Genomic DNA, 25,003 nt, shown 5'->3' on the forward strand with positions numbered 1-25,003 from the left:
ATAGATTTCATGCATTGAGAAAAAAACTCAGACTTTCAGTCTACTTTTACAAACTTAGAGTGCCTTTTAAAAACTCTTTTGAGTATTACTACCTACAGAAAGGCTCACGAGTGAGTTTCAGCGGACAACATCCACATTTTCATCCAAAACATCCAGACACAGGAACAGTGTCTTCCCCCAGGCCGTCATACTGATGAACACTTGACACTGTGTCATAAACCAGCTACCTCATGGACAGAGCCACCTTCATCCTTGCACTCATGTTGTCTATTGATTCTTTTTATTGCACTCGTGCCTTTTGTACATATATATATATATATATATATTTTTTTTTTCTTTAATTAGTACTCGATTTTTAGTGTCTGTCTATTTATGTTTGTATAGGGAGTACGCAAAAATACCGGAGTCAAATTCTTTGTATTCTTGAGATACACTGTGAATACAGTTCTTTCTGATTCTGATTCTGATTTATTGACATACAAGTCACAATACTCTGTAATATTGCTGCACTACTCACACAGTTGCTAATACAACTTTTACATTTTGAGTTTAGGTCTATAGATCTATAATTGTTCATTTGTAACTATGCTGTCTTGTCAATATTTCAAATGACAGACCCTGCTTGTGTCTGTGATATTTAGTCTAAATGAAATCATTTTCAGTGAACTGGTGGCTCTTGTTGGCCTAAAGCTGTTTGTAAGCCTTAATGAAATCCACTAAATACCGACCTAAGATAGGCTGGAGCGGGATTTAAGGATGGGAGGGTTAGGGTTAGGGTTAGGGTTAGGGTTAGGGTTAATTACGTGCACCAGACCTCTTTCCAGTACGAGCATCTGTGTGTATATGTGAGTGAGCAGATTACCTGATGGCAGCCTTTGAGTCTCCTGCTCTCCCTTTAATACTGCTACTGCCTCTGCCGTCACTTCCTGCACGATCCGTGCTGACACTTGCTCTGTACACAGTTATAGACAAACACACACAGAATCAATTTTAGGGCTTTTATAAAAAAATACATTCAGAGGAGTTGCCTGTTGAATGTTGGAATTTTAAGGAATCAACTTTGGCTCAATTCTTGCACGTGTGACAGAGAGTGCAATAAATATCCAGCTGTTGCAGTCCATCAAGGCGCTGATGTTAATCTGTGAAATACCTGTGTCATAGTGAGAAGCAGTGTGTTTCTGATGCACAGCATGTTGCTAGGACAACTTTCATCGGATAAACTTAAACACAAGCACATTTTTCAAAATAAAAATATCACCATCCACTCATTTTATTGAACTGTATATTTGAATCATCCTTTCCTAACCTGTCATAGAAGACAGTGTGAGGCAGCAGGAATTGTTTCCACAACTGCAGGGATGCTCAGGCTGCTGGAGGCTGAGTGTCACCATGGAAACCCAGCATCATTTAACAAGTGCAGACTAAAAATGAAGCTGGAACTAGAAGAGACTGAACAGTTTGAGGTACAAGAGAGCACATTTTGAAAATGTATTTGTTGTGCTAGATACTTTTACTACATTTATTCTTAATTATACACAAGGGAGCAGACTAAAGCTGCTGACAACGCTCCAGTTTCTAAAATTACACTGCCCCTTTTACCCGCATGCATAACACAAAGTCAACAGCATTTCTTAAACAAATTCATGGAGTAGAATACTCACTACCTGTTTACTATTTAGCTTTTTGGATGTTTGGTTTAAATCTCCAAATACAAAGCGTACTGAGTTGTGATCTTTAGCTGAAGCCAAACAAACTATATACATTTACATTCATACTAAAACCATCTGATCTGAGATTAATCAAACTACAAATGTTTGAATGAAATGAAAATCAGCTGTAGATTTAGGGATATTTGGTATGTTGTTTTTGTATTTATATAAATAACCATAGAGACACTGAACATGTAAAAGAGAGAGGGCTTGAAACAAAGCGGCAACCTCCGGTCTAAAAATATGAGTCCAATGCGGAAGTGCTAAAAACTGCAGTTCATCGTGGATCTGCTTGAGGCTGGCTCCGGAAGTACCGGAAACCACATACACACCAATTCAAAAAAGACGATCTTTACAGCAGAAATAAACATGTTTACAGCCTGGTACAAAAGACGAGTGTAGTCTGGATAGCTCATTTCTTGATCGGCTCGCACTGTGAGGGCACACGCAGTAATTTTGAAGATATTGAGATTACGAGTCTTCCAATGAGAGGCATAGCTGACTGCGGGAACCCTGTAGCTGTTGGCTAGGAGGCTCAAAGCCGCCTCTTTATGTCACAATCCCTCAACAGCAGCAATATGGCTCGTCGACGATTGGCCTCAAACAGCTCTTCAGAAATAGATGGGTGACGTAACGGATAGTACGTCCATATTTTATACAGTATGCTTGAAACCACTGATGTTACTGAGAGATAGAGTACAGTAGGTTGTTTAATGTATGTCTGCATTGGATCGCAGATAACCAGACTGTGGATGCCTATTCCAATTCCCATTCTAAGTACCTATTCAGGGTTATGGATCTATCCTCATTAGAGGTGATACTGAAATGAAATGTTAGTGTGAAAGTCAATGAAAGTCAATGTTGATATTTAGCTATTGGCAAGATAATTGAGGTTCCATGGCGTTAACACTCCTAAAGACAATACTTTGCCATTAGTTGGAAAAAAATTGTCAACACTGTCAGGATGTGCAACATTGGTGGGCAGTCGCAGCTACATGAGGACACTACTATTAACTGCCAGGGTGAAGCTTATGCAAACAAATGATAAATTCAAAGAGAGAGGTTAGTCAGTGACGTTGATGTCGGCATGTGTTCATTTGCAGATGTTTGTTTCATCAGTTTGGTCTCACTTAAAGAGCTTATGATTTATCTTCTTTTCTATATGTTTGGACCGATTCAAATATCACCTGGCATGCCAAAGGCGACCTGCAGAGTTCACATCAAACAAAGCTTTCATTTGCATAGTAACAGTGGTTATGTGGGATTAGGCAGCAGTGCGAGGCTCTTACGGCTGCTGTTTCAGGGCCTTTTTTTTTTTATTCAGCATCGCCCACACATCAACACAAACAAGCTGGCTGGCGCATGCTCATGCAATTACACACACATACACACACATCTTCCGGGAACACTTAACACAACCCACTCACCAACTCCAATCAGCCATTTTTCCGTTTTCAATCGCAAAGTGCAATGAACGTGAACCACCTATTCATGGCTTTAATGTTAAAACCTTTCTTCAAATAATTCAAGCAGAGAAGAAGAGTGTCAACATGGGTCCCCGATAAATAGATGTGACAGCAAACAAAAGCGTAAAACTGGGTCAATATATCTGCAATGATGTCCGTGTTCTTAGTAAGACAGCACCTTCAAACCTAGTATCTTTGCTTCAGAAGTTTACAAGTGGAATAGGTAAAATGTCTTCAGCGCTTCAAATAAAGTTCAAACCCGAGAAATGACCTAGCTAAATAAATTGCTGTATAACACATAAAAGTATACTCTATGAAGGCCATCAACAAAATGCATTAAATTAAAAAGACCTCAACTCATACAAAACAGATAAAAGTAGAACTAGTTTTCAGTGGAAATAAATCCCATCATGTAGATCATCAATCATGTTGAGAGATTTCTAAGAAAAGGTGACGATCAAGGAAAAGTATGGGCTGAGATTTGTGCCACTAGAAACTGAAATTGAATAACTATATTGAATTTGAAAAGCATGATTTGAAATTGAAATGAATGTTTTGAAACTGAGTTTATTTGCTTTAAAATGGTATTTAACCTACTTGAAAATTCAACTCTCTTTTCCTTAAATTCAAAAATAAAAAATTCAATTTCAGTTCAGTGTGGCACAACCATTATGTCATCTACGTCTGTGAGGGAGACTGCCTTTTTTTGCCCTCCGTGGGGGTCGCTCCATAAGTGCGTGAAAACTATGAATACAGGACCTGTGTGAATCTGTGCTCGATTACTCTTCCTCACAGATGTAGATGACGTAATGGTTGTGCCATGCTGAACTGAAATTGAATGGCAAAACTGAATCTGAATTGTGCAAACTGAAATTGAATTTTTTGTTTTTTTATTTAAGGAAAAGAGAAATTTGAATTTCAAGTAGGTTACATACAATTTCAAAGCAAAAAAAAACTCAGTTTCAAAACATTAAATTCAATTTCAAACCATGCTTTTCAAATTCAATATCATTATTCAATTTCAGGTTCTAGCGGCACAAATCTCAGCCCATAGAAAAGCTCTGCAACTTTGATAGACTGAATGTGGGTTTACAAAAATACTGTTAAGAGAAAATGCAATCTCAAACAGTTGACTGTAATTCACCAAATGCTTCACAGAATTGCATTGAAAGGGTGAAAACAAAATAAAGTCCTTTCTGAATCCTAAGAAATGAACATTCACAAAGTGGAAGCATTGTAAAAAGTGACCTTGTCACACCCACAGAGCTTCCCGGCAGTGATGACAGCTAGACCGGTCTGGTTGCCTCAGCATTTGTCTGACGGACTGATGTCAAATGACATAGCAGTCTGCCTTTTATTGACTGTGACAGGAGAAGAAACCACATGCACAAATACCAGCTTTGATACATAGAAAGGTTTCTGTCTGCATATCAACATCTATTTCCAAACATAAAAGCTACATACACACGCACACAGACACACACACACACGCACGCAGACACACTCTCCTTATTTAGTAAAAGTGTTTATTACCTGCATGACTGGCAGACTGAAGCTGAGAACGATCCCTCTCTGAGCTGAGACTGCGACTGGAAGCCCCGAGTCATCGCAATATACAGCAAGACACACACACACACACACACACACACACTCTAACATACGCACATACGCACGCACACACGCACACACACACACACACACACACACACACGCACACACACACTAAACGCACGCCCAACTGCAGCAAGACTGAGAGGGCAAGGAGGGAGCAGCAGAGCAGTTTGGTACCGTACCAGCCAGCACCGAAAATGTGTAAAGCAAGACGTTGCCATAGCAACAGACTGGTGGACCATTAATTTGGTCCCAATTTAATTCAGAAGGCAGCACCATGCTGTAGTTCCTCTCTGATTTTAGCCTCCAATTGTTGGGAATGATGGCTGTGTCAAAGCTGAGCACTGGACACATATTTACACCTCATAAACCCTTTAAAATGTTATAAAGCCCTTTTAGCAACTCACACAAAAACATGACACGACATTAACCTTTTTATTTTTAGTGACACAGTCTCATTAAACTGGGATCTCTGCAAATTAATTTTGGCAATTTTGAAATTTATGAACTGGCTGTTTTAATCCAAAGCTGGAGGGAAAAAACTTCAAGGGGTCGTTTTATTTTTAAAAATATTTTAGCATTCACAATTTTTTTCCTATGAATATGACTTTGTGTCTCATGGATAAAATGTGTATCACATAATTATAATATCTGCATAGTAGTTGCCTATAAACCTTATCTGTCTTCCTTTGCAATGAGCACATGAGTTAGCTGTGAAGCTATATAAAGCTGTGAAATCCCTCCTTCCTGCAGCCAGCATTCCCTGTTTTGAATTCAAACAGTAGAAGAAGAATTCCTCCACAGCTTTTTAGAAACAGAGAGCGTGCGAAAAGAAACTGATGCATCATCACTTATGGAAACCTCTCTGTGACCTGAATGGAGGGATAAAGAAGGCATTGTGCCATATGATTACAAAGCTAATATCAAGTTACTCTGATAATTTTCATGCTGCAGGAAAAGTGCTATGATGCAATAAACAGTTCATTCTTTTTTCCGGTGCATGCTTAAAATCTCATCCTGCTTTCTTTTAGGTATCAAATGTTTCATTCACTGAGTATTGGATGTGGCGAAGAAGTACAAAAAAAGGCTTTTCCTTCATTGATCTGTCAATCGTCTGGTCTGACACCTTCCCCCTCACAGCAGTTTCAGGCATTAGAAATGTCAATATAGAAACTGTCAGTCTCATTGCTGACAGTCTCGTTAGCTTTTGTGGGTCATAAAAAGGTGTCACTGTTCATTTTAGCTGTTTCATAATCAGCTGATAACTCTTCACAGGAGCTTTAAAGACATAGTGATGTGGCATCTTCACATTTAATTTCAGTCATTTCGTATTATTACTATCGCTCACAGTATGAGGAAGATAGAAATGCCAGCTATTCTTTTCATTTAATTTAACCTTATTTCACTTAAAAGTTGTCATTATCCCTTATCACATCAGTGCAAATTCTATATGGCACAGTTGTTTTTCATTTCTGGCTCAGGCTGCTCTGTATTTGACATGAATTACATTCCTCTGATGCCCTTTGTAAAGGTTTCTCTTTCTTGTATTTTAAATTTTAGTGTTTTATTATCTTAGTAATTTATTTTATTTATTTAATCATTTTAAGTGTAGCATCTTATTTTCTTTTAATGGTTTAATATTTTAGTGTTTTATTATCTTAGAAATGTATTTTATTTGGTGATTTTAATTTCTTGTGTTGAGTTTTAACATCTTATTTTACCTCCAGTGTTTCTTCATTAAGATATCATGAGAGCGTTTCCTCAGTTTGTTCAGCAACTTATTCATTTTTTTTTTTTATTCATTTATTTTATTTTCATTGTTTTTATTATTATTGTTGCATATATTGTGTTCTTCACCCTAAGATTGCGGGTGGGTTTCGGGTCGGGGCTGGGGTGGGATTAGGATGGGGGAGTCTTTTTATTTTCATTTTTTTTGTACAGCACTTTGTGTTACAATATCATTGTATGAAAAGCGCTTTATAAACAAAGTCTGATTGAATGATTGATTGATTAAATAGTTGTCCTGTTCGACTAGCAAAACAATGACATATATCACAGGTTATGTTCATTTACAATAGAGATTGCAAACGGCTTAAAGGCAGAGTTGGAATTTTTGGTATAAAGTACATATTAAAATTAAAAAGGGGAAAAATGCATGTTGAATATATGTGTAATTATTTTATCTATATGGAATATCAAAAGGGTATCTGCCCTGGCTCTGCATTTCACAACTTGCCAGAGGTTCAGTTTGGAAAAGAATAAACTCTGAGACAGTATTTGTTTGAGATAAAATATCTAGAGATACTTAAATAATTGCAAAAAGGCTAAAAATATGTTCTTTTATTCGTGGACCTCAGATTCATTCATGGTACATCAGAGACTCAGATGCACTTAAGTGAAACACCTGAGCCTGATGTGGTAAAATTGTTTGCGACACACTGCTTTGGTGGGATAAGATGAGGAATTAAAACAGGAGAACTCACCCAGTTACTTGCTTTAGCGCACTGACATAAACTTCTGTTGATGCGAGATCATTGAAAAAATACAAGAGTGTCCTCAACTTATGCAAAATAAGCTCAAAGACCCTTTCTTATTCTATTAACTCACTCTGTTTCTTCCCCTCTCCCTCTCTCCATCTCTAAACTTGACCACATCCAGCATGGCTGACTGGCTTTTTCAACTTCGTCTCAAAGGAAAGTCAAGAGGGCAATTTCGTGCTTCAATAGTTCTCGTTGTGTCTGAAGAGCTTTTCACAGGGAGCGAGGGCTCACTGAGTGCCAGCATCAGCCCTTCTGTCACCCATCCTGCCCCACTCACCCACCACCCTGCCCTGCTTTCGAGCAATGCTAATGTATGCTGACAAGATGCTCTGCAGACAAAAAAATACCTCGGCTTGTTACACAGCAGCAGAGAGGATGTCATTTAAATGCAGTTGATTACAAAACATGTATTAACATGCCATAGGATAATGATAGTCACATACTGTACTTTCATGACAATGGGGGTGCTTTGTAACCTGACTTTAAGACATTCTCTCTCTTGATCTCATGATCTCATGAGGATGACACATTTGATGCAGACTTGTAATTTTTTCAGAGTCTCTCAGTACAAGCCCCTTGAGACAAATGATGCATTAAGAGGATTAACACCATATATGAGTCACTTCCTTTTGTATTCAAATGCTGAGATAAAAAAAAATCTCTGACATAACCCTTTGTGGAAAAAAGTACGGTTTTCTTGATGATGTCAGTTTGAAGCTTTCACTTTGAAGTTGAAAGGAGGCTGTATACAGCTCTCATGTCTTTGATATGAGCTAATAAAGACCCAGAGGAACACATTATGCCTTGACTGTTGCTAATTATGTTGGCCCATAGAGTAAAAGGTAGCAATTCCCTGAAGAAATGTGACAAGACTGATGGACTGACAATAAGACATCTTTAGGTCCTTCATCCCATCTCCAATCAGACTGTTTAACACCAGCACTACAATGTCCCGTTAATCATCTGTTCTCATCTTTCTTTCCACTCCATGGCAGTTACTATGTGACTTGGCACATTCACAAATAACTATTGTATCCATCTGAATCGCACTGTTCTTCATACTGTGTATGTTTTTTTTAAATAACCTGGTGCAATTTTATCCGTGCAATAAGTTACCTTATCTATTTATCAAAAAGAAGTGTATGTAATGTGTATACTTCTGTAATAGTTGCCATATTTTATTTCATTCTATTCTATTTTATTTTATTTTATTGTATTTCATTTTATTTTATTTTATTTTATTCTGTTTTATTTTGTTTTTTTTAATTTCATTTAATTTTATTCTATTTTATTTTATTTTATTCTATTCTATTTTATTCTATTTTACTTTATTTTATTTTATTCTATTCTATTTTATTCTATTTTACTTTATTTTATTTTATTCTATTCTATTCTATTCTGTTTTTTGTTTTGTTTTATTTTATTTTATTTTATTTTATTTTATTCTATTCTATTGTATTCTATTTAATTTTATTCTATTCTTTACCTTTATCATTGCCATTATTATTGTTATTTTATTTTTTAACTATGTTAGTAGATTGTTGTTTTCCCCTGTCCCGTGTTGTAAGCTGCTGTAACAAAATAATTTCTCCCAATGGGGGACCAATAAAGTATATCTTAGTTTATCTCTTATGGAAAGAGTGGTTAAAATGTACAGCAGGTTGTTTATGTGACTTATGCAGACAGCTCCTTTCAAAACGTAAGATACGCCTTCTTGCACTCATAAGCAGTGTGCAATGAACACATACTTTACGTATAAACCTCATAAACAGTTGTTCATAGAAGCAAATGTAACCACCATCACCATAACACTGTGTTACACTTCTAAAGATTGTAGACAGTGAGTGGTGAACTGGCAACAGGAAGCTCCTCTAAAACATACAGTTGTCATCCTTGTATTACTGGTTTCAGTTAAACTGTAGAAATGGGGAGAGAAAAGGTAACTGAGCTGTTATTACTGCACACTGAAATGTTTTGTTTGTGGCAAAAAGGGCAAAAAGAACAATAACCATAGAAGAGTACATCGTGGAGGAGCCATTTCAGTGCTTACACTACCGGGACATTTTTGGTCCTGTCTCCAGGGGGCCTTTTGAGACAGATTTTAACGGGTTAATTATAGCCTTGTTAATAACAGTACGCGATTCTTCTGAGCACTCAGAGTGCTGCAAACCCACGCGAAAGAACAGACAGGATGCACAAAATCACACACCAACACACACACGTTGTAAAAAGTCATGGACAAAGCTGACACAAAGCGCTTAGAGACACATACATATGCAATCACAAACCCAACAGTGCAAAGAAGCATATCACAAATACTTCACAACAAACTTTTTGCAAACATGAGCTCCATTTCACATACATGTCTCCTAACGTATTGCGTAGTACTGGCTACAAACAGAGTACACATAAATTCCATCCACCATATTTCTGAGTATCCACTGGCTCCCACTTGAATTTTAGATTCTTTATCTGGTATAAGCTTCACTTAAAGAATTCTATGGGCCAACATTTACACGTCTGCACTTGACATTACTGCAGCGGATTGAGCACCTTCATTAACAATTCTCTAGTCATGAGTCTGTACAGTGAATTTGATTAACATTTATATTTCCTAGGTTAAATTGAAATTGAAATAAGAAGATAATTAACTATTACTTGATGTTAATTTTATGCCAATGCAGAGATAATCTATGGAGTTCAAGTCCAGCTTCCAAAAGTGATAAATTTGGTCAAAATATTCCTGTAGGCAATCACCTTAAAACCGAATACTCATTGCTTAATCATCCAAAGTAAAAATTCTGAGACGCTCTTGATAGTTTGTTTTTTGTTGGGCTTTCTTCGTCTCTCTCTTTGTTCCCTGGATGAAAGAGGATTCCATAAGATGTCTATGCAATTTTAGTAAATTAACTTTCCCCAACACGGCTGCCCCTTCATACAGTCGGTCGTCTACCAACCAGAAGGGTGGCGGTTTGATCCCAGCTCCTGCAGTCACATGCCGAAGTGTCCTTAGGCATGACACATAACCCTAAATTGCTCCTACTGTTGGCAAGCGGGGAGTGAATATATATGAATGAGAATAGCTAATCCCTTACAGTCCCCTACTATAGTAGCCTCTACTATCAGTGTTTGGGTGTGGTGTGACTGGGTGAATGTGACAAGTAGTGTGAAAAGCGTTTTGAGTGGTCAGAAAGACTGGAAAGCGCGAAATAAGTACAAGTACATTTACCATATAAACAACATCAATGCTAAATAAGATAAAACAAGTAAATATTAAAAATACATCTTACCTGCAGTTACAGCATTAGCACCAGTTAGCTCGCCATTGAAGCCATTCTCCCTGGTGGGGTAAGGTGTGTGGGTCGCTCCAGGCTGCTGACAAGTCCTGAAGGTGGAGGAAGAGAAGCCATTGGCTCCAGTGGGCTCCTGCCCACCCGATGGGTCCCATTGGGGGGCACCATCTTCTTGCTGCCGACTGTCTGCCATGCTGGTGCTTGCTAGCAGCAGGGGGAGGGATGGGGTCTCTCTGTCAGTCTGAAAGACAAAAAGGGATGGAGGGAGGAGAAGATAAGGTATGGTTAAAACTAAGCATGTCAGTGTTATTAACTGCAATAGTAGCAATGTTTCATAGAGAAGAATGAACCAGAGGCTGTAGGACATGAAGCATCAGTCACATTCACAAATCTGTTTTTGTCAGTGGTAATCCCTGCGGCTTCGCTGAGCTTCAGTGTCAACAATTCTGAAAGCGCATCTGTACTTGTGTGAGTCTGTGTTCAGGAGCCTTGTGTAAAGTTCTGTCCTTGGACATTCGTGTGCAGGTGACAGCTACTGGATTAAACCGTATTGATTTTGGTGTGTGTGTGTGTGTGTGTGTGTGTGTGTGTGTGTGTGTGTGTGTGTGTGTGTGTGTGTGTGTGTGTGTGTGTGTGTGTGTGTGTGTGTGTGTGTGTGTGTAGTCATATAGCCTGTGGCCCAGGTGGAAATCACAAACGGCTGAAAATGAACACAGCAGGCCTTGGATTTGTGTGACTCATGCAGGGTTGTGTTGATGTAAGGTGGGCTCCGATCAGTTTGACAAAAACCAATGCAACATTATACAAAATCACAGCAAGTGCTCTATAATTCTCCAATTTCAAATGGAGACAGTGCATTTCAATTGGTCTAAACAGCTATTTCCTATGTTTGACAATAACAGTATATACGGTCTACATGTGCTGTATATAAAATCCCATGCTGAGTGTGAAAGATTGATCAAAACAGCATGGAGAGGAGATCAGGCAGATGCAAAGGGGGGGAAATATTGATCAGCGAGCAGTAAGATTCAATGACCTCTTGGATAATATTGGGAAAAAGGTGGGGGAAGCAGAAAAATGAGTTGGATTTTGCTGAAAATCAATACTACCAGGTCGTGTATTCACAGTCTTTCACTCACGCTTTTCTCCTCTTCTGTAGGTAACTAGATTAGTTTGATAAACCAACTGACAATTTTGCTTGAAATGTACATCTTTTGCTTTCTTTCCTGCTAATGCCACTGACATCTGTACATTGCTCTTATTTATGGCAGTTTAAGATTTACAATAACAGTAGCCTTTAAACTTGTGCTTCTTTTGTTGGAGAGGAAAACAATTGTGAACCCACAATAGCAAACACAAGAGAAAATGCTTTCAAAAGGATTTCATGTTTTTTAGCAGGGAGGCTGAGGCCGGCTGCACTTCAAGCATTTGCTGAGCAGCCTGTGTAGTTGTGCATAACGGGATGTGTGAAGAAGCAATTTGTCATTTAGCTCTGCAGTCCACAGAGACCCAGGGACGGAAAGAAAGTCTGCTGGAGAAAACAGGAGTCAATAACTGCAGCCTGGAACAGTGATACAGCTACAGTGAGCACTAGTCACTGCATTCACTACATTACCCCTACTACTCACTGTCACAGCACAACTGGCAACACACAACAGAGTGGAAAAGAATAAAAACCCTAAGGAAAAAAAGATATATGGTGTCCCAAAATCAGAGCAAGGGATTATTTCATACATTATTTGTTTTTGCTCAGTGATGTTATCACACACCCCATGTCCTTTAGGTGAGAAGAGGGTGCTCAAGTCTGATTCGTAGCCCTTAGCCACATGTCGTTTCCCACTCTCTCTTCCCAGTGTTATACTCTATCCCCTGCCCAGTGTTATACTCTATCCCCTGACCTGACTCTCCAATTGAAAGCTTACAAAAGGCATACAAACCCTTAAAAATTCACACAAATAAAACAAAAGCCTCTGATGACTCTGAGTCTGTGCCTTGATACCTGGCTGTGATGAAGTTTTAGCGAAAAAGAGTTAGCAAGCAATTAGCGAAATAGATATCTGCACCTAGGGGTGGGAATCGAAAACCGGATCCGACTTACAACCGGTTCCAATTGATCAATTCCATTGGAATCGTACACCTCAAATGTTATTGATTCATTTCCCTGCACGATGTCACGTCACGTCACGTCACGTTGCATTACATGTCACACACAGCCGAAAATGAGGCACCGAGAGCGGGTAAAATATCTCCGCAATGACCCCCCAGAGGAAAAGCATTTTTCCTCTCCAAATTCAAAGTATTTTCATCCAGGCTCGAGGGGCCACATCCGGACTCAAGCGGCCGAGAATGAGGTCAACCTGTTGTTCAGTATTTTCAAGTTGAACATGTTCATGTTCAGTCTTTAAAAAATAAAATAGTTCCTTTTGGTGAGGAAGACTGTGAAGAACTACTTTTTTCCCCTCAAAAAAATACTCAGGAATCATTAGGAGAATTGATAAGGAATTGGATTGATAAGCAGAATCCACAATGGCATTGACATTGATAAAATCTTATCAATTCCCACCCCTATCTGCAACCAATGGATACTGTTTTATTGCTAAAAAAAAAAAAAAAAGATACAGTACAGCTGGTGCAAATGGAAATGTCATCTGTTTTCTGTACTATGTGAACTAGTCCTGAACATACATTGGAAGCATTGGGGAGACAACATTAAAATTCTTTAGCCATTCATCAAGTCCAAAAGCTGAAAACAGACTTAAGCCAGGCATGGAAACTCCCTTGGTTAAAAAACTCAATGTTTTAGAAATGTCCAAATCCATTTTGTTCGATTGATTATTATAAAACTTAAAATTAAAGATGGTCAACTGAAATCACACAAAAGAAGGCTGAGCACCACAGCAGTAGAATACCAAAAGCTAGCAACAGAGTAAAATAGCATTAACAGCCTTAAATTGTAGAAAAGAAGTGAGTGGAATATGACGTCCGTTAGCACTTGAAGCCTAAAGGGATCAGAGTCAGGAGTCAATGGAGCTTAGCATGACTCAGCTCTGAGGGGAACATCAGTGTGAATGAAGTCTCTCCAGAGCAAACAAAACTGAGCAGTCTCCTTACAAAATGCTCACCCTGTCTCTGTCCAAAAGACAGAGTGGTGTATTTTGCATCACCACTGTGTCTCAGCTTGAACCTCAATTGAAGAGCACTCTCAATATTAAAAGTCATAAAACACAGAGATGAGACTGTCCTGATGCTATCTGTCTCGGTTTGATAGTGAAGGTCACATTGAGCTCTGTGGCTGATTTCCAGACCAAGAATCGTGTGTCAGTGGTAATGCATGAAGAGGGAAGGAAGTGTGGCCACGCTTCCTGTAGGCCTGTTGAGCTCCTGTAGGCCTGTTGAGCTCCTGCTGGCGGTATATATTTTTAGGGAGAGGTTGTACTGCATTTGTGGATTAAACAGCACCACCTGCTGGGTCTAAGCATTAATTGAGGCAGTCTTTTACAAATCATTAAGAAAACTCATCATGTTCCATTTAGAGATTAGAGAGGCATTATGCAAGAAAAGCATGTGAAACCACTCCTTTCTCATCAGCCTGGAGTGTAACCGGGACTGCAATGCAGTACAGTTTCTCATCCATGCTAATAAACATGCTTTATGGTATCTCATTATAAAATAATACTAATTTAATCTGAAAATGGGACAAACTTTATAGGAGTGAGGATGGTTGACAACACAGAGAAGAGGAGACTTTAAAAAGTCTTGCCAAGATCAGTCTAGAGAGCAAATGATGTAGAAAGTCAAAAGTCTGTATTGCCCAGATGATATATTGTCCTCAAAGCATTGTATCCAGAGAGAATTGAGACTGTTTTAGATGGTGATGTGATAGAGTTCGACGTCAGTCGTCTCAGTGGACAGCAGGTCTGTTGTATTTGGCAAAAAGCCTGTGGCACTTTGCCAGAGGGAAAGTTGATGCTGCTAAGTTTTCTCTCTGTGCCAGAGACGGATGGAGTTGAATAGTGAGTAGATGAGCAGTGCTGGACACTGCTGATGGTAGAGAGCTCAGAAATCTAGTGAGAGGACCTTTGAGCCAAACTATTTTTAACTTATTTATCTGACACATTTTGATTAATTGCTCTGTTCCATTTCATTTGCATTTGACTTCTGTTTAGCAAAAGCAAACGTGTTAAAAAGGGAGAACTGATGGTAAGGCAAGGTAAAATAAACAATCACAAATACCGTGGACCGACCGGTTGCAGCTGTTGTGCTTTTAACTTTTTACTGTTACTTTTTTTTCTTGCCCCTGCCCTCCAGACAGCTTGTATCTGCCGCTTCTATAAACAGACCAAACAGAACACACACACAAGGACTTGCATCACATTGGCCTTCCCATGGCCTCAAAATAGTAGGTGGGCTGTCTGGCTGAAACAAAAACACAGTCCATTAGGAGAAATAATTAAAATTTTGATTTAGAACTTTAATGCACTTGCCACTCGTCACATAGCAAAAGGAGCCTTTTTAAGTGGAAATGCATGTTTTTTTCCACAGGCTAAGAGTTTCTATTCCTGACCATGGCTTCTACCGTCCAGCTGTCATCAGTGATCAGTGTTTGGTGAGGTGGAAACAAGAAAAAGGTCAACATTTACCTTTACCCCAAAAGTTTGGTTTTGAAGTTAGAGTAACTTCAAGTTCATTTGTCATAACAGCTAATGATTTCAGAAAAGCTTGTGCTGTGTCATTGTCTGTTTCTGTAGACTGAAGCAAGCTGATGTTTTTGGTTTGGTAATGTTGTAGTCACAGTCCACCAAATAAACACTGTTTACTGCTAATTCTGCTGTAGCATTACGGTCGAGTTCTGTTTTGCATTGTTCAGGGGTTTTATGAGCAAATATAAATTATCTAAGCTCAACAAATTATCAAGCAAGAGCTTGCATGCATCAGCAGATTGAAGGCTAATTACAGGCTTCTCCTACAGAATATCTCCTCACAACACAAATAGTAATTAGTATGCAAAACCTAATGGTGACATCATTCAGCAATCAATCATCAGCTGCAGAAGGAGTCAGAATATTCCCCCCCTCTCAAACTCTTTTCCCTCTGTCAAGTCAAGCTGCTATCACAATGTGTGTCCAGCTTAAAGAGATGAAGCAGGACTGATAAATCATCTTTGAATACAGCATATGAAAATTCTGCCAAGACAAGGTAATCAGAGATAATTAAGTAGTCCTTAATGTAGTCCCTGGCTCTTATCTGCTTCTTCTTCTCTTCCTTTGTCTGACTTCTTCACATCTTTTTACCTATAAATCTTCCTCCCACGCGTTATTTCTTTCTACCTCTCTACCGTCCTCCACCTCCTCCCATCACTATTTCTCCTCCTACACACTCCTCCTCCTCCACCTCCTCCCGTCACTGTTCCTCCTCCTACTCACTCCTCCTCCTCCACCTCCACCTCTCATCAGGCCTCATCCTTCTCCTCACTCTATTCTTGCTCTCTCTCTCCTCATCTCCCTCCTACGATCGGAGCACTTTCACACGCCACTGTCTCACTGCGTGTGTGTGTGTGTGTGTGTGTGTGTGCGTGTGTGTGTGCGTGTGTGTGTGTGCACGTGTGAGTCACACAGATGCTGCATTGCAGGGCTCTCCTCTCAGGGCCGTCTCACTGCAGGAGCCAGAGAGCAGAAGAGGAGCTCTGGAATACAAGATATAATTCTATATAATAGCATATAATTAGTGTGAGTGTGTGTATGTGTGTGTATATATCTTGCACATGTGTGTGGCTTGCATACATGCAGGGTTTCATGTATGCCGATGTACAAACACACATAAATATTTGATAAGTGAGGCCTTATATGCATGTTTAAAGGAACGGTTTCACATTTTAGTGAGATTCTTCTTGGTTTTCTCACCTTCAGTGTGAAATCTGATACCACTCTCATGTCTGTACAGTAACTTATGTAATACAAAGCTAGAGTCAGTTAGCTTATCTCTGTATCCCTGCTTGATGCTCGAACAAAACATCCACCTATCGATCATCTACAGCTTTTATCCCTGGTTGGTATGGTGCTTCAGCCAATCCCAGCTGTCATCAGGCTATCAGTCCGGAACCCCCCCCTCACTTCACACTTACAGGCAATTTAGAGTCATCAATTAATCTAATAAGCATGTCTTTGGACTGTGGGAATAGCAACAGATAACCCATGCATGCATGCATTCATGCATGCATTCATGCATGCATGCCACAAACATGTGCCCCTGTTCTTGCAACGATTTCTATTAGTAATCGTCTTGCTGTAAGGCAGGGGTTCCCAAAGTGTGGGTCGGGACCCCCTGAGGGGTCACGAGACACCAATGGAGGGTCGCGAGATGTCCTCCAGATATATATATATTTTTTTAAGTAATCTAAATTTGCTTATTTTACCCATTATTGTAAAAATATAGACAAAAAATGTAGTTACATTTTAAATAAAACCCTGCAAATAAGTACATTTCATTAGTTTTCTGCCTTTCTTTGTTGCCAGATGACTCCTAAAGTTAGGGTTAGGGTTAGATAACAGTTAATTATGTAGGTAAACTAAATTTGAAGTTGAAGTAAATGAAGTATGAAGCAACATTTAACCACTTCGAGGGACAGTAGGGGTCACAAGTCTTTGGTGCCTATCTTTTGGGGGTCGCGGGCTGAAAAGTTTGGAAACCCCTGCTGTAAGGTGACGGCGCTAACCATTGCACCGCGGTGCAGACCCTGAACAGAGCAGCCACTAATTATCATAATATGGGACAAACCTCCAGTGAAACAACAAATTGTAATCCCAAAATTGAAAAAAAAAAAAGAAGGGGGCCTTTAGTTCATTCAGGCAAACATTGAAAAGGTGACACACTCAATTACTTAAAGATGAGTCCTCCATACACACCAAAACTTTATATAGAGATCTTCGACATTTGGTATTAGACCAATTCTTAACATCACAAGGAAACAGTGCATCAATTTCCACTTCTCATTGCAGATGATACTCAATCTGTCTTATCACTGAAGGTGGATGAGAGTTATCAGGGAGCTAAACTCAAGGCATGCCTCAAGGCGTTTCCAAACCTGGATCATTAGGAGACATTGTTCTGAAACAACCCTTTGGCTCAGATCGTTTGGGCATTTGTGAACACAGTGCTCGCACTCTAAAGCTGAACAAAACAAGTGAGCCAACATTGTCTTGGAGAGAGGGTTTCACTTCCAATTGAACCCTGGAGTAGTTTGTTTGCAGTAAGAATGCAATCAACCAAGCATCTGGAGCAAATCTCCAATTTTACCAAGCTGGTTTTGTACCTTAACATTCTGCTGTCTGAGTTTCTTGGCCTTTGTGTAAGTCATTTTGTCTTGAAGCCGGTGTTTCAGTGTAAATGGTGACCCTGTCAATTGGTGACTTTTAGCCAAATGTGTTTCTTGCAAATGCCTTAAATTTGTCATTAAATACAAATACCTATACATACATAAACTTAGATGCATTCACGAGGATGCAATATTTCTGTGTCTCAACAGCTGTAGTAACCACGACTACTCCCCAGATTACAGGGTCACTCTTTAAACCAGTATACAAAACTTGACTGTACATATGGCAATTAAATACCTATACAGTGGGAATATGAGGCTGTGACATAATGACATAAGGAAAGTCAACTCTCAAATTAAACATATTACAAGGATCATCTTTTTCATCTACCCTACACAGCAGCAATCTGACATATCCTGTGTCAAAATGAAGTGCATTAATACTGCAAGTCTGGATTATTCAAATTTTCAATTATAAGGCTGCTAGAATCTTCTCATAAGACTCCTCAGCATTGCAGCACTGGTTCTGACAAGAAGTGGAAAAAGAGATCATATTTCAATCTAGAATAGAATTAAGAATCCCACATCTAATCTACAAAGCTCCAAATGGTGATTATTTCTTAGAGAGCTCACATATTACTCCTCAAGAGCACAATATTCACAGAACGCAGGCTTATCCAAGAAGTATGGGAGCTTTTGTTTATTAGGCTCCACTCATTTTGGACTCGTCTACTTGTTTGGGACCAGGAGGCAGAAACATTTTACTTTTAGGAGCAGGCTTAACTTCCCTCTTTGATAAAGCTTATAGTTAGAGCTGGCTCAAGCTTGACTTGGACAGTCCCCTAGTTATCGGCTTAGACCAGGGGTTCCCAAAGTGTGGGTCGGGACCCCCTGGGAGACACAAATGGGAGGTCTTGAGATGTGTTCTAGAATGTTTTTTTTTTTTTTTAAGTTATCTAAAAACAGTACATTTTATCCATTATAGTAAAAAATATCTACAAAAATAGTGGTTAAACTTGAAATAAAACCTTGAAAATAGAAAATGTAATGAGTTTTCTGCCTTTCTGTTTGTCAGACGACTCCGAAGTTTAGGGTTAGTGAACAGTGAATTATCAGAAGCATCAGTAGCAGTAGGTGAATTCATAACATCACAGGAAACACAGCCACATGCTCATATAGGTAGGCTAAATTTCTGCAGACCAGCTAAATGAAGCCACATTAAATCACTTTGAGGGACAGTGGGGGTTGCGAGTGTTTGGCACTAATATTTTTGGGGTCGCGGGCTGAAAAGTTTGGGAACCACTGGCTTAGACAGCCAATAACAGCTGGTTAAAGACAGCTCTTAGACTCTAAAACTATGATTGTTATATTGTATGTAAAAACTATCCTCCTTATTGTGTATTTGTAAGGCATTCTTTCAAGTAAAACCTAGATTTGAGTTTGCTTTGATTTATATACAATGACATTATTTTTTGTTAATTTATTAAGTTATTATCAAGCGTTTCCTTTTATTGATCTTTGGAAATTTTAGTGATTAGTTACTTGTTAAAAAAAAAAGAAATGTAGATTTTTCATAAAAACTAAAAACAAAATTAAAAACATTTTCCTGAATCATCCACAGGAAAATAATGCATGTAGCTGACAGTATTGCATAGCTACAGAACATAAAGAGGGGTAAAAATTATTTAACACACTGAGTATAAACATGCGGAGTACAGGCTCATAAAAATAATCTCTGCACGCATTAAATCATTTGGAGCGAGGCGCAAACTACTAACTGTGGAAAATGCTACGAGAGAGAACTGAGCAGGAAAATATTTTCAGACACAATGTCCAGTTTTCTGCCTATTTATTTTAACTTAGAAAAATAAGCAAGTGAAGAGTTCATTTGCAAAAACATATATTTCCGTTTTTACAATGGTTCATAAAACAAATTTATTTTTAATATAGATTTTAATAAAGTTACATTTTTAAGATACCTCTGATTAGTAAGGTAATTTTGTCTTAGTCACAGCAACCCAACTTCAATTGATTGATAATACCTAAAGCTAGTAATTGAAAAAATATGTTTTTTGAAACATTTAAAAAAATAATTAAAAGTGAGTTATCTGTTTTGTAAATGATCTCTTCATTTAGCCTCTTACAAAGTTCTCAACCTTTGTATCTGCGTCCATGCTGTTAGTGGCAGGAGCTGTATGGATTGCTCCATCAGAGCCATCGCAGAGACTACAAGGCTACACCTGTGGCTTATTGCTTTGCATTAGAGCATGCTTTAAACTTAAAACACCATGCCGTAGAAATTATTTCATAAAGAGACAAGTAAAGATTCATTGGTATCCTGAAAAGCACATTTCAGATTGGCAGCATTGCTTAAATAATCATGTAACCATAACAACTGCAAATGTGTCAATGAAATACTATTTGGGTTCTTCCTGAAAGCTGTATCTCACTCATTCTTTTTCATGTTATTTAAAGAAAAGGGAATGTACACTACCATAACAACATAACAGCACAAGTACAAATATAACAAGTTGCATAAGAGGTCAGCATTCCTAAAAAAAAAACCTCAATTCATGATCCTCTGACAAAGATCTGCTATTCAGTCTAGTCTTGTAACTGGATACGTCATGATTTGCATAAAAGTAACAGGAAGGAAACCAACGACTGACCCCCACACATACAAGCATATAATGAAAACCGCAGGCAAACTAAAAAAAACAACTTGTATCCACCATCCATCAGAAACCTCACTTCATGGAACTCAGTCTGTGTGTAAGTGCAGAAAACAAAGAGAAGCCATGAAAGCGTGACTGCCTTTCAGCAGGCCTTGGTGCTGATCATCTCACTAAAGCAGCTCTTCTCTTCCCACTCAGTACCCACTTCCCACTCACAGCTTCTAGCAGCCTGCACTCACATGTACATCCACCCACACAGCCATTTCATCTGCGGAGGTAGCAGGCATTCTTTCCGTGCGTCTCTCCCCCTCTCTGTTTCTAATAGTTCTTTTTCTTTCTCTGACAGGTATTCAGCACATGATGTTTAGGATAAATGAATGCAGGTCTGAACAGGCTTTTGATAGATCTGTACAAGGTTTGGGTTTTTGGCTTCATTCATTCATGCATGTCGAGCCTCCACTAAAAATCCAATAATGCTTTATTTTTCATCATTTTGTTTCCAGTGATGATTTCAAAGCTTCTGTGATGAAGCCTTGTCAGGGACAAAATCTATGTCCCCCAGTTTGTGATGTAAGTTAGCTCCATGAAGTTTGAGCTATACACACGGCAAAAACACGGCAGGATTTTTCAATGCTTCCCTCAACCTCTCCTGCCGTCAGATCATCTGTTCCTTCCCCGGCTTTAGACTCCATATCCAACCTCATTTTTAAACAATAAATCTGTTGAACTGCCCTCAGTCTGTTTCTGGGTCCTTGAACTACAAAACCTGAAAATTCTGTAGAAACATTTAAGAGGTATATTCTAAGAACAAGAACTGGTTTAAAGATTTTAGTTTTAGTTTTAAAATGGACTAGGCTTTATTTTAAGATGAGCCAGCTTGTATCAAGAAACAGCGTAATCATAGTTTTCTAATAGTGAGTCATTTTTTACTTGAATTGGTGTTGTTTATCTTGTCCCCACGCCTTAATTTTCTCAAAGTAAGCATACAAAATAAATAAATGAGATTTTCTTTGCTTATATTCAGTATATTTCACTTATAACTGTGCTGTAGGAAGTTTGTTTTCAAGTAGTTTGAGCTAAAAATCAGCACGTTCTACTTATTTCACCCCTTTTAATACTTTTCAGAGCCTGTTTATTTCTAGATTTAACACTCTCATTTTAAGACGTCTTGTCAAGTAATATTAACTCCCTGCATGGACAGATCATTTCACTAGTTTTAAGACATTTTCACCTTGAATTAAGTCTCTTTTTTTTTGCAGTGCAGCTGCATTACCTAAGAACAGTTCATATTGCTTCATTAGAATAAGATAAATATAACGCTTATACAAAGTGTCAGTGAAAATGCCAACAGCTCATCTCTCGTCTGTTTGTCAAGAATAACGTTATCTCTGTTGTTTTTTTAAATAACTGATGTATATCATGTCACAGTCTGTGAAAAATCGCTTTTGTTTTTCCTGAAATTTAACTTCCTATGAGCTATTTTCAAAAGGGTCAAAACTCCAGCAACACTTGTAGTATAATGAACAACTTAATTCTTACACAAACACGTTTGGCGTTTGGCCTTATTCAGGGTCAGGTCATCAAGGTCACAACCTCAAACACATTGGTCTAAGAATAAAGTTGTTCTTTATACTGTAAGTGTCGCTGGACTTCTAGCAACACAGGCAAGACTTCCGTTTCCTCTCAGTGCACCTTGGAAGTACGTGAAGTTGTGGCAGAATCCTCCACTCTGCTTCGAGAGAAAGAGCTACATTTTTAACTTGTGACTGAATTTCTTTTTAATCATACTGGGAATAAAAATTTGATCAGAGATTTATGTATAACATGACCACCACATTTTGTATCAGATATGGCCGTACCTGGTTCGGTGGTCTGGAGGATGAGTCAAGCTGGGAAAAACTCTGTCCTCTCTCCGAATCTCACAGGGTGGAAATCACAACTGTCTGTAGATCACTCTAAGCCAAATAAAAGACAGCCGCCTCGTCAGACCTGGAAATGATGAAAAAGCAAATCAATTACCATTAATGATGGACACCCAATGTCACCTTACAACATATCAATAATAAAAGCAACACTCACCAGTAAAAAATACATACATTAGAATAAAGATACAATACTATAAAAATGAAAGGGGGAGAGGAAGTCATTCCAGTCCCAAGAGATAGATTAGAGTGAGTATGCTTGGCGGAAAAGGTGAGTTTTTAGGCGGGATTTGAAGGTGGTGGGAGAGGTGGAATTTTGTACGTCCAGGAGGAGAGAGTTCCAGAGGCGGGGGGGCCGAGCGGCTGAAGGCTCTTGGCCCCATGGTGGCCAAACAAGCAGGTTGGAGGTTGAGTTGGATGAAAGAGGAGGACCTGAGACTCCGGGTGGGTAATTTTGTACGGAGGAGGTCAATGAGGAGTTAAGTTGTTGATGGGCTTGTAGGTGAGGAACAGAATCTTGAAAATGATGCAGTATTTAATGGGAAGCCAGTGGAGCTGCTGCAGGACAGGTGTGATGTGGCTGGTGGAGGGGGTTCTGGTGATGATGGCAGCGGAGTTTTGAACCAGTTGAAGTTTATGGATGGATTTGTCAGGTAAACCAAAAAGAAGGGAGTTGCAGTAATCTAGGCGGGAGGTGAACAGGGTGTGAACCAGAATGGATGTACTGTTGGGGGAGAGAGATGGACGCAGGCGAGAGATGTTACGGAGATGGAAGTATGCTGACCGGGTGACATTACTGTTGTGGGACTGGAATGACAGTGTACTGTTGAGGATGACACCCACACTCTTAACATGGGGGGATGGGGAGACGGAGGAGTTGTAAATGAGGATGTAGAGGTTATTTGTTTTTCGGAGGGTGGATTTAGTGCCAATTAGAAGGACCTCTGTTTTATACATTATTAAGATCTTCGGATCAATCCTAGTTTCTACAGTATCCATACTACTGTACACTGGGTGCTAGCATTTAATTATTGATTGTATTCTCTATTCAGTTGGTTGGTCGACAACAAAGAGCCCTCAAGTCAATAAGCAGTTATGTTTTTATAGAAATTGGACAATTTCACAAAGACTAAAAAAAGACTGTCCTTTCAATTAAGGCAAAAATAAAAATACATAAATCAAAGCTTAAATGTATGGCACTGCTGTTCTATTAGTGGAGCTAGTTTATGATAATAAGTCAAAATGTAAGCAACAAATTACTAAACATCATAGAACACCAATAAAATAATAAACTGTTTAGCTACAAGCTCTGCAAATCCACCTCACAGGATCACCAGAGAGTCAACTAAACGCCTCAGTGACACACACGAGCATTTTAGAAATATGTTGAATTAATTTTATGCTCATCTTTTTGATGCTCCCTCTCTCTCGACTTTGATTTGAACTCCAGCTCTCCACATGCTTTTTCTATAAATCACAGATTACAATACTCAGCATGATTCATATTTTGAGGAAAAACACATTTTATGACCAATATCATACTCATATTCAAAAAGTATTCTTTTATGGGTACTGAGCTCACAAGAGTTTTTTTTTTTTTTCATCTGTTTCTTGTCTTTTCTTTTTTTATTATTAATTTATTGAGTTCACAAGAGTTATTAACAACCTGAGGCCAAGCAGCAATCTCCAGTCTAAAAATATGAGTCCAATGTAGAAGTGCTAAAAACTGCAGTTCGTCATGGATCCGCTTGAGGCTGGCTCCGGAAGTACCGGAAACCACATACACATGCAAAAAGCCGATCTTTACAGCAGAAATAAACATGTTTACAGCCTGGTACAAAAGACGAGTGTAGACTGGATAGCTCATTTCTCGATCGGCTCACACTGTGAGGACACTCGCGGCAATTTCGAAGACATTGAGATTACGAGTCTTCCAATGAGAGGCACAGCTTACTTGATTGACAGGCGGGAACACTGTAGCTGTTGGCTAGGAGGCTCAAACTCCGCCTCTTTACGTCACACGACAGCAGCAATATGGCTGCCACCGACGATTGGCCTCAAAACAGCTCTACAGAAACAGATGGGTGACATCACGGATACCATGTCCATATTTTATACAGTTTATGCTTGAGGCACAAATTGAGTGAAGACCTGGAGGCCATGAACAGTTCTGGGGGTTTTAATACTCATTTTGAAACTTTCTTGAGGTCAGAGTTGCACAAATCAGCATTCAGACATGAATTTCCCCTTAAGCAGTAGTGATGGCTGAAAGTGCATCAGAACATTATTCTTCTCTTGAAATAATCGGAGTGCGTAATAGATGAAAGTGTCACCTAGCTTGCCAATATGCAAGACAATAAGAGCCATACACATCGAATACCAAGACAGAGCTTTTAAGTAAATTACTTTGAGGCATTTTAACAGTAAGTGTGTAAAACTGGTGCAGAACAGTGGACGACTGTTTACAAGCTTTTC

General features: G+C 38.9%; 1 protein-coding gene across 1 annotated transcript in view; it reads right to left on the minus strand.

Annotated features, from left to right (window-relative positions):
* Window positions 1-25,003, minus strand: part of map2 (microtubule-associated protein 2) — a 106,545-nt gene that overhangs the window by 32,611 nt on the left and 48,931 nt on the right. The window contains exons 4-6 of the mRNA XM_034694030.1: window positions 22,466-22,595; window positions 10,617-10,860; window positions 863-952 (exon numbers count right to left, since the gene is read on the minus strand). Coding sequence (XP_034549921.1) covers window positions 863-952; window positions 10,617-10,812 — 286 coding nt within the window. The 5' untranslated portion in view covers window positions 10,813-10,860; window positions 22,466-22,595. The remainder of the gene's footprint in view (window positions 1-862; window positions 953-10,616; window positions 10,861-22,465; window positions 22,596-25,003) is intronic.

The sequence above is a fragment of the Notolabrus celidotus genome, chromosome 10, assembly GCF_009762535.1.
Source record: "Notolabrus celidotus isolate fNotCel1 chromosome 10, fNotCel1.pri, whole genome shotgun sequence".
Classification (NCBI taxonomy): Eukaryota; Metazoa; Chordata; class Actinopteri; order Labriformes; family Labridae; genus Notolabrus; species Notolabrus celidotus.